Source organism: Psammomys obesus, unplaced genomic scaffold, assembly GCF_907164565.1.
Source record: "Psammomys obesus unplaced genomic scaffold, mPsaObe1.curated_primary_1811, whole genome shotgun sequence".
Taxonomy (NCBI): Eukaryota; Metazoa; Chordata; class Mammalia; order Rodentia; family Muridae; genus Psammomys; species Psammomys obesus.
Window position 1 is genome coordinate 33,231,529 of NW_026585797.1, and position 15,640 is coordinate 33,247,168.

Sequence of the window (15,640 nt, forward strand, 5' to 3'; positions counted from 1 at the left end):
TCCAAACTGCACAAATAGCCATTCAGTCTCTTCTGGGGTAGCCTTTACCCCTGTCCTTGTTAGCTTCTGACAAGTAGAAGGTTCCAACTCCCTGTGATTTTTCTGGGATAGCCCACTATAGCTGCCAAGTTGGTGGCCGGCCCAGAACATTCACTACTGCAGAGAGGCCAATCTGCTGTCAGTTTTCCAGCAAGTACTCTTGGTAAACATCTCCCCTGCATTTCAGGAGCTCTGCTGATTTCTAGATGTTGTAGAGAGTTGAGTTCCCTAGAAGGTAATTTATATACCATACCATTAAGAAGGTGGGAGCTAACTAGTTAATGTTTTAGAGCTGGAAATCATCATTCTTTCTCTCTCTTCTTCCCCCTCCCTCCCTCTTTACCTTTCTCTCCCTCTTATACACATACACACATTCAGTTTGAGTACATATTGCACATTGAATGGGCTGCTTTACTTAAGCCATTTCATCATGTCTCAGTGGGATTGACACAAACATGAATTTAGTGCAGGCAGTGCCTTGAATAACATTTCTGTTCCTTACTGTTTCATTTCCTCACACTTCTCATTCCCACCTTTTTTGTAACTTGGTGTTCTATTTCCTTAAATTGCAATAGAGGATATCTTTTCTTTCTTTCTTTCTTTCTTTCTTTCTTTCTTTCTTTCTTTCTTTCTTTCTTTCTTTCTTTCTTTCTTTCTTTCTTTCTTTCTTATTGTTATCATTTATTGCAATTTATTCAATTAGTATCCCTCATCTCTTCCCAATCCCACCCTCTCTCCCTCTTCCCCGCTATGCCCCTCCCCTAGAACACTGATAGGGGAGGTCCTCCTCCCCTTCTCTTTGACTCTAGTCTATCAGGTCTCATCAGGGCTGGTTTTGTTGTCTTCATCTGTGGCCTGGCAAGGCTGTACCCCCCAGGGGGAGGTAATCAAAGAATCAGCCACTGAGTTCATGTCAGAGTCAGCATCTGCTCCCCACTTGGATACTGAGTCTATGGGCTATATATGAGCCAGGGTTTTAGGTCCTCTCCATGCATTGTCCTTGGTTGGGGTATCATTCTCTTCAGGGCCCCTAGGGCTCAGTTTTGTTGGCTTTGTTGGTCTCCTTTTGGAGTTCCTGTCCCCTCCAGATCTCCCCCTTCTTTCACAAGATTCCCTGCATTTTACCCCAAGTTTGGCTATGGGTCTCAGCTCTGCCTCGATACCTCAATCAGTAGAGTCTTTCAGAGACCCTCTATGGTAGGTTCCTGTCCTGTTCCCTGTCTTCTCCTGCTTTTGACATCTATCGCTTTTGTCCTGAATGAGGAATAAGCATCTTCCCTAGGGTCTTCCTTGTTGTTTAGCTTCTTTAGGACTATAGTTTTTAGTATGTTTATCCTATATTATATGGCTAATATCCACTTATGAGTGAGTACATACCATGTGTGTCTTTCTGCTTCTGGGTTACCTCACGCAAGGTGATCGTTTCTGGTTCCCACCATTTGCCTGCAAATTTCATGATTTCCTCGTTTTTAATAGCTGAGGCATAATAGTGGCATAATAGTATGCCATTGTGTAAATGTACCACAACTTTTGTATCCATTCCTCCATTGAGGGACATCTAGGTTGTTTCTATATTCTGGCTATTACAAATAGAGCTGCTATGAACATGGTTGAGCTAATGTCCTTGTATATTTGAGCATGTTTTGGATATGTGCCTAGGAGTGGTATAGGTGAATCTTGAGGTAGCACTATTCATAATTTTCTGAGAAAGCACCAGATTGATTTCCAAAGCAGTTGTACAAGTTTACATTTCCACCAGCAATGGAGGAGGGTTCCCCTCTCTCCACATTCTTTCCAGCATGTGTTGTCACTTGAGTTTTTGATCTTATCCATTCTGATGGTGTAAGGTGAAATCTCAGGGTTGTTTTGATTGTTTGCATCTCCCTAATGACTAAGGATATAGAACATTTCTTTAAGTGTTTCTCTGCCATTCGATATTCCTCTTCAGAGAATTATCTGTTTAGCTTGGTACCCCATTTTTTAATTGGATTACTTGGTTTGTTGGTATTTAACTTCTTAAGTGCTTTATATATTTTGGATATTAGCCTAGAGGATATTCTTAACTTAATAGAAACTAATGTAAAGTGACTCTCTGATGACATGGTGCAACTTCATGAGGGCTGGATGAAAAAGGAGATGCAAAGGAAAGTTTATTTATGGAAACTGATCTTCTTAGGAAACTCTACCAAAGAAAAGACATGAAGAACTTTTGAGAAAATGCCACATCATCCTTTGTCTTTCATATATGTATATAGGTATATTTATGATCATGTGTATATATTACTTGGCATTTTCAAGTAATGGTTTTTAAGGACTTAAGTAGAAAAAAAATTCAAAAGTAATTACACACAGAGAAAGAAGCTTCTCAGAGCTTAACTTAAAGACTATCAGATATCTACAGTGGAATGGAAGCAAGGTTTTCCTGTCTTGAATGTCTTACGTCACTGCAGGGGATTGTGTGCTTCTTTGTTTTGGCAAACTTATGGTTCCTAGGAATGTGTGGGAAGCATGGTTGCCACATATTTGAAAACAGCATTAGAGAAAAGTCCCAAATGTTTTGGTTTGTCTATGGACATCAACAAAGAATCGAAACATATAAAATTATTATTTTAAAATGAACAAATTCCTGGAATTGAGGCTTTCCTTATTTCAGTTCATCCTTGTTTCTCCATTGAATGGAAGTCCTTGTCTTGGCTCTGAATGATCCACTGTGCATGGTTAGGGATGTTCTGCCTTGCACTTAGGTTAAAAGGGGTCATTCATCTAATCATAATCCAACATAAAAAAAGCAACAACAAGAGGGTTATGTGTGATGAGGGTAATACTTGGAACCAAAGACCATAAAAAGTTCTTACTTTTAACATAAATGAATTTATTTAAGTTTTAATGAAGTTCTATGTTCAAAACTTTCTGAAAAGAATAAAAATCTTAGTTATACCTTCTTTTTGTAGTGGAAATATAATGAGTTTTACCACGTTGAAGCTACATGCAGCCAAGGTCCAGTTTATGTCTGTAGCATCACAGATCTACAGCCATACACTCCATATAATATCCGAGTGGTGGTGGTCTATGTGACAGGAGAAAATAGCTCCTCCATTCCAGAGAGCTTCAAGACAAAAGGTGGGTATTAGCGTCCTCCCCTCAAGCAAAGCAAACATCTCTGATCTTTTCTCATCTCTCAACTCTAACACTCTAATTCTAAAAGCACAAATGTTTTCTTATCTACTTTTAGTTTATGTATATTGGTGTTTTGTCTGAATATATATATATACATATATATATATATGTATATATATATATATATTGTGTGCGTGTGTGTGTGTAACACCTGGGTACCTGGCACAGTTACCAGGTTCCAAAGTTAGGCAGAAGGGGGCATTGGATCTCCTGGAACTGGAGAATAAGATGAATAAGATGGCTGTGATTCATGATGCGGGTTCTGGGAACAGACTCTGGGTCACCTCTATAGGCCCTCAAATGTTTTCCTGAAAGAGCCATCACTATGTCCATCCATCTGTAGCATAGGTGAATAAATTGAAGAGTTAGGAGTTGTTACAGGAGGGACCAAGAACATAATGGCTTGGGCTTGCAGGACCCTGAGATAGGAAAAACCATTTCTTATTCCAGTTTTCTGCTATCCTCTCTAGCTACATTCTGTTTTGTAGCAAGAACTATATGAAAGAGGATAACTCAATGCCCAAGGAATACTTACAAAATAACTTTTATAGGCCAAATGCTAAAATGAAAAGCCAAACCAAACCAAACCCTGAAAGTCTATTCAATTAGGATTCTGAACACCATAACTCTAGGTTGAGTCCTGGAAGAGTAGAGGACAAAATGTTCCAAAAGTGTGACTTTTTTAAGCTTGTAGTTATCACCTATTTTGTGTCAATTTAAGATATATGATTAATCATCCCACTAACTAGCCAACCCATCATTAATGAAAGCTTTAGATGCTCACTAAAAAATTTGTGCTTCAGGTTTGGGGAGACAGCTCTAGCAGAAAAGTACTTGCTATGTAAGTATAAGACCTGAGTTCAGTCTCCAGAACCCACCCCCAGAACCTGGATGTGGCAGAGCATTTGTAATTTCAGTGCTGTGTAGGTGGATTTCTGGGGCTCCTTGCTCAGCTAGTCCAGCTGAAAAAAAGAGATCCTGAAAAGAATAATGTGGGCAGTGCTTAAAGACCAAAACATTAGGTTGACCTCTGGCCTGCACATATGTAAGCACATGTATATACACACCACACACACACACACACACACACACACACACACACACACTCATACACACATACAGCATTTTTTTTATCAGAATGTTTCTTTAAAACATTTATCTTCTTCGACATATCTCAGAGAAAGATAACCAATGACAGATATTTTCTACTTCTAACATGTCAGCCAATTCTCTCTTTACCCCCACAAAGCTGGAGTCCCAAGCAAACCAGGCACTCCGAAATTACTAGAAGGGAGTAAAAATTCAATCCAGTGGGAGAAAGCTGAAGATAATGGAAGCAGACTGATGTACTATATCCTTGAGATCAGGTACGTATCATCCAATGCTGTATGTACCACAAAGAGCTAATTACAGTTAATTACAAGGTGGTCAAAAGTGATAATTTTGTCAAAGTACATTTATATAGAAAGATGAATTTTTAAAGGTTTTTGCATGTCTTTGCTCATTTTTCAAAGTCATACTTGACATTCTAATCATAAAACATACCACATCACTCTCAGACATCTGCAGCTTCTCATTCAAACATCACAGAAACCAATTTCCTCTGAGTTCATGCAGCCGATACTTACTTAATATCCACTCTGGTTAAGAAGCCAAGCTGATGTTTGGTGTCAGGCAATGAATGCATGTAAACTTCTGATAATTTGTTTTAGGAAAGTTGAATGCTCTTAGGTGAGAATTGCAGAAAGCTAGATATATAGATTTTTCCAGAATCTGAAACAAGGGAGAGAGCAGAAATGATATGAAGTCAATAGGTATTTGGGCTGTCTATCTGTTTGAGGTTAACAGATGTGTTTCCAGAGACCGAGAATGTGAGGTAGCCTAAACCCAGCAGCTGAGAAGCATGTGTACCCTCAAACCAAGCCAGTTTGCAGAGCTCAGTAAGGGAACTGGCCCAGAAAGAATGACCTCATGCCAGCTCAAGGGGAGAAATCCAAATTCCAAAGACACTCCCCTCACGGGACTATGAAGCCATCTTTTAAGAGGCTCCAAGGACACAAGTCACTTCCATAATTATAGTCCTGGCAACTTGAGCTTTGGATCTATTTTTGTTTCGTCTTTACTCAGGCATCCCCAGAACCTCAGAAAATTTCCCACTTGCATTAGAAAATTCTCTTGGCTACATTTTCAGTTGAAACCTTCACAAAATATTTTGTCACTGTTTCTCATACACAGTGAAATATGTTCTTAGTAGAACTATCTTGGTGGCCTGTGACTATAACAGTGTCTATCATCCAGTCCACAGCTTTATCCTTGCTGGGACTCCTTAGTGTATTCTCCTCAGAAAGACCTTAAAGATGTAATTTCACCTAAGTAGCTTTTGTATCCTTGCCCTGAGTCTCCACCTTTTTACTATAATATCGACATTATAGGACAGGAGGAAATGTTGTCACATGTTTGTCATATCTTGAGAAAGGATCTCTAGTTGGACTCTCTTCTTTTTTAACTCTTGTCCCCGACCCAGTGCTGGAGACTAAACCTAGAGCATGCTCATCAAGAGGTCTACCACTGAGTTATCTGTAAGCTACCCTTTAACTTCTTTTGATCAGGCCACACTAAGTTATCCAGACTGCCCCTGAATTTGTTCTATAGCCTGGTTATGGTGTGAACTTGTGATCCTCTTGCTTTTAGAGTAGTGGGGAAAGGGGAAAGCATATGAATTTGGTAATTGAAAGTCACAGAAATTTCCTCTTATAGTTTATCTGGTTGAAAATCTGACACCTTGATGGGTGGTTGGTAGTGCATACCTTCAGTCCCGGCACTGAGGAGGCAAGGCCAGGTGGATCTCTGAGTTTGAGGCCAGTCTGGTCTACAGATTAAGATCCATAAAGCCAGAGCTACACAGAGAAACCCTGTCTCCAAACACACACACACACACACACACACACACACACACACACACACACGCACACACATGCACACACACACACTGACATTAGGAAGACTCCTTTGTCACCTCGTCTTAGCTTCTTGGACTGGGTCTGACACCCTTGGTGTTGTTTGACTTATACACATATCTCTAGCATCACACACTCACACTCTCTTTTGTTTATCTGGACTCACCTTTCCCTTTTTGTAAAGGCATTGGTCTAGGACAGGCCTTTATCTAGTATGTTTTCATGTTAACATGTCAGGTGCCATGACCTTATTTCCTGTCAAGGTCACATGCACAGGTAGAGCAGGCTTAGATTCAAGTGTAGGGGAATGTTATTTTTTCCATGTTTGGATCCTCACCGGTTTGCTTTTTCTGAAGGTTAAGTTTTCTTAACCTGTGAAATGGGCAGAATGATGTCTTTCTCTTTGGGTTGTGAAGAGTCAATGAAACTCGGTGAACTCTACTATGTTGCATTATAAATGGAAGGTGCTCAACTAATGTCAGATCTTTCCACTGCCTTTGTTCTTCAGTAGCTGTAAAAAGCCATTTCACTCTTCCTAGGAGCCCTTATGGTTTAAAACCAAAGCTTTGATTAAACAATGACATTGCCAACATTTACCCTGAGACTTTACAAAGTATAAAAGCAGAATGTTATAATAATTTGATCGGGGTGGTCCTAAAGATACCTTTCTCCTGGGAACAGTTGTGACTAACCCTTTCGCCCCTTGGCTCTTATTCTTGTGTCCCCTTCTCTGGCCTCCTGGGGCCCAGCCCTTGTTGTTTCTCCAGGACAGTATACAGTTAGTGAGAGCATAGCTAGCTTCTGCTCTGTACCTCTAAAAATACTGTGGTCTGAGAGTTGTTCTTCCTTGCCAGAGCAGAGACAATTGGAAGACCTTGAATTTACCTTTGGTCCATGAGGCTATTAAAAGCCATTCCAGTTTCATCTTTTGAACTCAGATCTTGTACTACTTTTATGTTTCATATGAAGATCAATGTGAATTGGCTTAGAAAAGTGTAGGCCAATATAAAAGGAAGCGATAACCTTAGAATCTCATATATACTGATACTTTTGGTGGCTGAACTATCTATAAACGAAGTTATTAAGTATTATAATATCATTCTTTAAATTTTTAATTCTATATTTTACCCATATATGGCATAAGTAAATTACAAGTGACACAGGAGATTGAAAAATTAAAAATATATATATATATACACAGGCCAAGTATGGTATTAATACCCATAATTCAAGAATTCATGAGGCAAAGACTGAAGGATCATGTATTCCAGGCCATCTGGCTACATAAATAGCTCCGTTTCACAAACCCAACCAACCAATTGACCAAAGAAACAAAGGAAGAAACAAACAAAAACACGAAGGAAATGGCTCACTGGGTAGGAGTACTTATTGTGAAAACATAAGGACCCAAGTTTGAGCCCTAGATCCCACATAAAAAGCCAGGTGTGGCTGTGTGTATGCATACACACAGCACTACAACAAGCGGAGGCGCGAAGATCACTGGCTCTGTCAATCAGTCTTCCTTCAGGGTTAGTGAGAGACCATGTTTCAAGGGAGTAAGGCAGAGAGTGATAAAGCAGGGCACCCAGTGACTTCCTATGGCCTCTGTCATGACTGCTGGGTGGTATACACATTTGTACATGTATACCAGAGATACATGCAGAAAAGCAAAGATGAAAAAAGAAAAGAAAAAAAGCACAAATGTTCTAGCTAAAAAATGTGACATAATTATGTGTTTGAATCTTGGCAATTTCCTGCATTTTAAGCAGTCACCCTGTTGATGATAACAGGGTCATCAACTTTCTCTTTTAATGCATTGAGTTGGTCTGCTCATGAATTGCTAAGACTTTAATAAGCATGCTCCATTCTGCAGCAAATCATGCAACGGAAGTAAGGCCAAGGGTCAAGTGTGTGATAAGTGACGAGTACTAGAAAAAACACCACATTGTTTTGTATGCTGTATGTGTCTATTAATCTATTGTTTCTTTTGCAGAAAGGGCATTTCAAATGATTCACAAAACCAGAGTTTAAGGTGGAAGATGGCGTTTAATGGGTCCTGCGGTAGCATTTGCACATGGAAGCCAAAAAACCTGAAAGGAACATTTCAGTTCAGAGCAGTAGCTGCAAACAATATTGGGCTGGGACAATATAGTGGAATCAGTGAGAATATTACATTAGTGGAAGGTATGTTAACATGTATGTCTGTACATTAGTTTATTACATAAATATTCAGTGCCAAAGATATATACATTCTTAGTATCAGCAACAGATATAGTGGCTGTATAACCTATCATACAAACTATTGATTGGTTTAGTTGATCTGGTGTATTCTTCTTAAAGTATCATTGTTTGGTTTGGTTTGGTTTTTTTGAGACAAGGTTTTTTCTGTGTAATAGCTCTGGCTATCTTAGAATTTGCTTTATAGACCAGGTTGGCTTCAATTAAAGGCATGTGCCACTATGCCTGGCTGTAAAGCATCATTCTTATCTTGTTACTTTGCCTCTCAGTAAAAAGTGGCCATTCAGAATGTCTACCACCCCAATTCCATGCTATTTAAAAGACTTTCAAGACTGTCCATTATCGGGCCTTTATCTATCTGGTCACACATAGTATCTACTTGTTACTGCTCTCTCTTACATGAGAGACTTAGAACTACTCTGTCTTCCTTTTATGTTTGTTCCATCGTATCCTCCTTTAGATTATGTATTACCTTTCTAAACACTGACCAGAATCAACTTGTGCATGTAAGGCTTTATCTGACTTACAGGTTATAGTCTACTATCAAGGGATGCCAAGCCAGGAACTCAAGATAGGAAACTAGAGGTGGGAACTCCAGCAGAAACCACAGAGAAAAGCGACTTGCTAGCTTGCATTTTGGTTCATATCCATCTACCTTGCATATATATCCTGGACCCAGTGGCCTGGGGTGGGTAGCACAGTGAGGCTGTCTATTCTATTAATTAATTAATTCTATTAATCAGAGATAAAAAAAATGCCTCCACAGACATATCCATAGACATCTGACAGAGGCAATTCTTCAACTGGGGTGTGTCAAGGAGATAACAAAATTAACCAGGACCTATAGGCTGGAAACTTCAGTGAGACTTCTGATTTGTTTCTCTGTCTAGTCAACAACTTCAACTGATTTTGAAGAGAAACATATCAACTCCTCTTTTTTTTTTTTTTTTAATTGCACTTATTTCTCTGTGTCTGTGTGTGCTTGGGCATTCACCTGCCATAGTAATGTGTGTACAGGTGGCGATCACCTGTAGAAGAGTGAGCTCTCTTCTACTATGTGGGCTATAGGGATCAAACTCATATTGTAGGACTTGGTGGCAAGCACCCTTATCTGATGGGCCATCTTGCTGGTCCACTATCTTAGTTTCTCACTGTTAAATTCCCGCATGTCTATTTTCCACACTGGCTTTCTTGATGTAAGATACTTTTTCTTGTCTGTGCTCTTAGCTTAACCACACTGCTGATGATTTAGCTGATGGGCAAGGCAGACCCTTAGCTCATCATTTTTTTTTAATTTTTTTCTTTATATTTTTATTAATTACAGTTTATTCACTTTGTTTCCCACCTGTAGCTCCCTCCCTCCTCCCTTCCCAATCCCACCCTTCTTCCCTCTTCTCCACCTATTCCCCTCCCCCAGTCCACTGGGGGAGTCCAAGAGGAGGTCCTCCTCCCCTTCCTTCTGACCCTAGCCTATCAGGTCTCATCAGGACTGGCTGCATTGTCTTTCTCTGTGGCCTTGTAAGGCTCCTCCTCCCTCAGGGTGAGGTGATCAAAGAGCAGGCCAATCAGTTCATGTCAGAGACAGTCCCTGTTCCCATTACTATGGAACCCACTTGAACACTGAACTGCCATGGGCTACATCTGTGCAGGGGTTCTAGCAGCTGATTAATGGATACAGAAATTGTGGTACGTTTGCATAATAGAATATTACCCAGCAACTAAAAACAAGGAAATCATGAAATTTGCAGACAAATGGTGGCAACTGGAAAAGATCATCCTGAGTGAGGTATCCCAGAATCAGAAAGACACACAAAGCATATACTCATTCATAAGTGGTTGTTAGACAAATAATATAGGATAAACATACTAAAATCTGTACACCTAAAGAAACTAATCAAGAAAGAGGACTCTGGCTGAGATCCTCAATCCTCATTCAGAAAAGCAAAGAGGATGGACATCAGAAAAGGGAGAAAACAGGGAACAGGACAGGAGCCTACCAGAGAGGGCCTCTGAAAGACTCTACCCTGCAGGGTATTAAAGCAGATGGTGAGACTCATAGCTAAACTTTGGGCAGAGCGCAGGGAATCTTATGAAAGAAGGAGGAGAAAGAAAGACCTGGAGAGGACAGGACCTCCACAAGGAGAGCAACAGAACCAAAAAATCTGGGCACAGGGGTCTTTTCAGAGACTGATACTCCAACCAAGGACCATTCATGGAGATAACAATAGAACCCTCAGCTCATCTTTAAATGATGTGAAATAGCTCCATTCACTGATTTTAGTGTGGCATGTGAAGCCTCCTGGGACCTGCTCAAATGCTAGGAAAATGAGCCATTTGTGGGAGTGGGGAGCAGGTCTCAGGTGGCTGCACACACCACACTGAAATCAGTGAATGGAGCTATTTCACTGCAGTAATTATAGCAGGTCTGATTCTCAGTTTATATCATGTATGTACAAAATATCGCTTTTATTTATATTCTTCAATAAAAGTAAATTATGTCATCTGTTCTCATCTATCTGGTAGGGTTTCTTTTTCTTTTCTTTTTTTCTTTTTGTTTTTTGTAGTAATGTAGGAATTGAACCTTGGACTTTGCACATGTAAAGTAAGTGCTCTGTCATTAAAGTAAATCTTTAGCAGTGTAATGGCAGGACATTTAACCACACTTATTTATTTTATTTTTAGATTTTTGTTTGTTTGTTTGTTTTGTTTCGGGTTTTTTGTTTTGTTTATTTTCTTTTGTTTTTATTTTTAGACAGGGTTCTCTGTATAGCCTTGGCTGTCCTGGAACTTATTCTGTAGACCAGGATGGCCTAGAACTCAGAGATCTGCCTGCCTCTGTCTTGAGATTAAAGGTTTGTGCCACTACCTATGGCTTACTTTTATATTCTTGCAAGCATATATTAATTATAAATGCTAATGGGATTCATTGTGTCATTTTTACACAAATATGTAATATATTTTGACCCTACTCATGCTGTTCCCCTCTCTCATCCCCCTCCAGTCACTGTCCTTCTATTTTAAGGCCTAACTAAATGAACCCATTGCCATACATAATTGATATACCTTGGGCAAAAATGAGTTATTTGCACTTTATATATACATTTCACATAAAACTTTAATCATTCTGGGTCATCAAGATGGCTCAGTGGGTAAGGGCACTTGCTGCCAAGTATGACGACCTTGATTCCAGGGAATAATCTCCCTGGAATCACCATCATAGAAGAAAAAAAAATCATTTCCCACAAACTATTCACTGACCTCCAAATCCATGCCTTGCAGGCAAGTACTTGTACCTACACATACGGGCAACATGCAAACAAATACATAAGTAAAGAAATGCAATAAAAAAATTTAAAGAAATGTCCAGGAGATCTAGCTCATCAGTTCAGAGCATTTAGTCTTGCTGAGGGCCTGGATTTGATTCCCTGGAATTATATGGTAGCTCCTGGCTATCTGCAACTCCAGACTTCCCCGGGGATTTGATGTCCTCTTCTGTCCTCCACAGACAGTTCATACACACGGTGCACAGATACCCACGAGTGCAAAACATTCATCCACACAAAATTAAAAGACAAAACTGCCATCATCCTTGTTTATATCATAGTTTAGCTAGCTCGTGCTTGGCTAGATATTTTCTGAAAAGAACCAAGGAATAAATGGTTTAGGTTTTGCAAGTTATATCTGTTTTCTGTATCTGCCTTGTCTTCTTTCTCCTCCTCTTCCTTTTCTTTTCTATTTTCTTTTCTTCTTTATAAAATAGTTTTTAAATGTAAAAAGTATTCTTAGCTCACGAGAAGTTTTAAAAAGCTGCAGCCAGGTTTGTCCCACAGGCTCGAGTTTGCCAAGCTCTGGTCTGCATGCTTGTTTCTCCTATAAACAGCATACCAAAGACAGACACTCTACCACATTTTCATGTTGGTATCCCTTAGACTAATGGCTATAGAGTTAAATGGGTTTGGAGATCTAAAGGAAAATAGTAAATCTCATCTATTTAAAAAAACATTTAAAGATAAAGACTCCTTTGTCTCGAATTCTTTAGAAAGAATCATACACACTTCTTAAAGTCATAGATTATGTGGGTGTGCTTTGGGGAGATGGTGAAATAGCAAAAGGGAAAGCTACAGCTTTGACTTTGGTTTCTGCTGCGTGCAAGCTCTCAATATTGTTGATTTCAATCTTCTGATTGCTAAACGACTGGCTTATGGGAACCTCAGAGGAGCAGGCTCCTGCTAGCCAGTGTGTGTGTGTGTGTTGGGGGAGGAGGAAAGGGAAGAAATATGACAAGTTAGCTTTTTGTGTGAGTTAATTTATTTGCAATTTATGTCTTTAGATGGTTTTTGGATAACAGAAACAAGCTTTATACTTACCATCATAGTTGGGATATTTCTGGTTGCTACAGTCCCACTGACCTTTGGTGAGTATCATAGATTTTATAAGCAGGTAATAGTTTATTAGATCATACTGACTGATTTATCTTTCAGTTCATCTAATTTCCTATGTGAAACATAACCTGATTAAGTAAGTTAGTAAAGTTCACAGCTTTGCCTTTGGCTATCTTTTTGTAGCTACTAACTTCTATGATTTTTTTTTTTTTAAATCAAAGGATATGCTAGCTTTCTTTCACATAAAGATTTATTCTGGCTTACAGTTTTCAAGGTGTTAGTTCATGATCAAGTGGTCTTGTTGCTTTGGGTGTGTGGTAGCCCATCATGGCAGGAGTGTGATGTGGCAATGTCCACATCTCCCAGCTAGGAACAGAAGAGAAAGAAAAAGGAGCTGGGGTCTTGCCATCATCTTCAAGAGCATGTCCCCAGAGACAAGAACACTTTCCATTATGCCTAACCTCTGTAGTCTAAAGATGTCAAGCTGGGGACTAAGGCTTTGACACATGCACCTTTGAAGAATATTCTGGATACAAACCACTCCACAGGACAACTATCTCATAGCTAAAATATCAGTATATACATTTGATAGTATACTTGAGGTGCAACTATTTGTAAAGAGACTCTATTTAGCTTTCTGTAAAATAGCATTTGTTTCTGATTAGCTATTGTAAGTGTTCTGTGGCTTTTAAGTTAGAATATAAATTAAAAAAGAAGTAACCAGAGATAAAAAAACAGTGTAGGATTAATCGGAAGCCAGTGAGGGTCACTGGTTGGGATAGCTTTGGTCTCCAAGTAGACAGCTTAGTTTGGAACGAATGGGGCCTCTCACAGGAGACCCATTTCTGGTCTGTGGGACTCATGTTTGCTTTCTGGCAACTGACAGACTTGCTTCAAATCACCGCTCATTTATAAAGGATCAAAAAGCAGCAGAATTAGGTCAGGTAGCTATTTTCCGTCATTTATTTTATGTTACTATGCTATTCCTTTAGGCTGTACCCCTTTTTAACATTTATTTTAATTGTGATAAAACCCACAGAAAACCCAAAATGGGTAGTAAGAATTTGGGCCCAGAGGGATATCACCATGGTCATATATTCTGGCTTATTCCTGTTGTATAATAAATGTTAACATCACGTTTGTTCAGTTCCCCGCGTATCTAGGTTTGGGTTACAAGATATAAGAGCTTTCCATCTACTGCTAATACCAAGAGTGATCAACCCCACCATAGGATCATAAGAAGGACATGATACCAGAAAAGAAATTCTAGCACATATTCAGAAAGCTGCAGCTTATTGTGTTTATAAGTAAGAGACAGTTAAATAAGAAAGGCAAAGGAAGAACTACAAATACAAGGTTGAATTCTCTCTGGAAAAATAACGATACTATGTAATTAAATCTCCCAATCAGTATTCTTTCTCCAGGCAAGAAAGTATCTCACTGGAGGTAAAAGCTTTCAGACAATATTTTGAATTTGAACTGAGGTTTCACTTAAAGAAAAATTCCATCCAGTCATTTTCTGAGAACCCCTCAACAGACCTGGCTAAAGACTCCATCGACCTGGCCAGTATTAAATTTAAGCTTGCTTCCAATTTGGAAAAAAAAAATCCATCCAGATAACACATCCAACTCCTTCAGCTAAGTGGGGGCAGCTAATTTTTTCTGTGGAGCCTGCTAGGATTTTGACCTGTGGTTCCAGGGAGTCTGGGTATGGCACAGCTGATGTTTGTGCCACTAAGCCAGTCTCTCTCCAGAGTTTTCGTGTCTGGCTGCGGTATATTTGGCAGTTGGCATATAGACTCGCCTGCTTGTCTGCTTCCTGCTGGGAGGCGTGTGACATGAGGAACCCTTCGTCTCACCTTTGCTTGCCTACTTTCTCCATCACCACTGCTTGACCCCATGACTCCAGGAGATGAAAATGAGATCATTTCAATGTTTAGTGTGCTTTCGAGACATCCTGCGGATATCTGACTTTCTCAGGACTTAAAGGTTTTCATTTTGTTTGGAATTTGTGGACTTTGGGGTGGAGCTGAGCTAGTACAGTTTTTGCTTTTGTTAGTAGTGCGTGCAGTTTTACCAGCAGGAATGTGCGAGTGCATGAGAAAAGACTAAGTTATTAAGGTAATAAAAAGTAGCAATTCTTTAGAGATTGCATTGTGCTGTGGGCTCTGTAAAATTGAAACAAAGGCTTAAGAGTAAGTACTGGCAGCCTTTGGGTTGGTGAGTGGCCCCGTATGTGGTAAGGCAAAACAAATGTCATGCCAGGGAACAGCACTGTAAATTATGGTCAGTGACCTCAGGATCTTGTCCTTTAATAATGGACGTAAGATATCCTGTGTGAGAGAACTCATCAGAACGCTGTGACATGAAACGTGGGTGACAATGGCATGGAAGAACACTGACAGCCACAGCTGGCCTTTTAGGGTCATCGATGAGAGGTAAGCAGAGTTTGCAGAGGAATGAGCTGGTGTCTGTTACAAGAAACTATGAAATAAGGTTAATGTTTTTGTTGTTGATGTTTTTGAGATAGAGCTGACTTATGTGTAGAGCAGCCTGATCTGGAATCTATGATTTTGCTGCCTCAGCCTCCCACGTCCTCAGATGACAGGTGTGTACCCCCGTGCAAACGTTCAAAGCAGCATTTTTGCTGGTTTGACCCCTGTATCCATGTACAGCACAAATAGGTGATCTGACATAATTGCATTTCAATCTTTATTGAAGAATGTTTTATCATTATAAAAAAACTGAGCATGATGTGAAAAGGGGGGATATAAATCACTCATGATTCTACAAGTAGGCTGGACCAATGCTGCTGTTTATTGCAGCAACTTTTTACATGTGAATGCG

The 15,640-nt window shown here is 39.7% G+C and overlaps 1 protein-coding gene across 3 annotated transcripts in view; it reads left to right on the forward strand.

Annotated features, from left to right (window-relative positions):
- The window catches only part of Ros1 (ROS proto-oncogene 1, receptor tyrosine kinase), a 124,509-nt gene that overhangs the window by 78,637 nt on the left and 30,232 nt on the right, over positions 1 to 15,640 (forward strand). For all 3 annotated transcript variants that reach the window (XM_055599397.1, XM_055599396.1, XM_055599395.1), the window contains 4 exons: positions 2,991 to 3,159; positions 4,466 to 4,583; positions 8,167 to 8,357; positions 12,742 to 12,825. In XM_055599397.1, the coding sequence (XP_055455372.1) occupies positions 2,991 to 3,159; positions 4,466 to 4,583; positions 8,167 to 8,357; positions 12,742 to 12,825 (562 nt within the window). The remainder of the gene's footprint in view (positions 1 to 2,990; positions 3,160 to 4,465; positions 4,584 to 8,166; positions 8,358 to 12,741; positions 12,826 to 15,640) is intronic.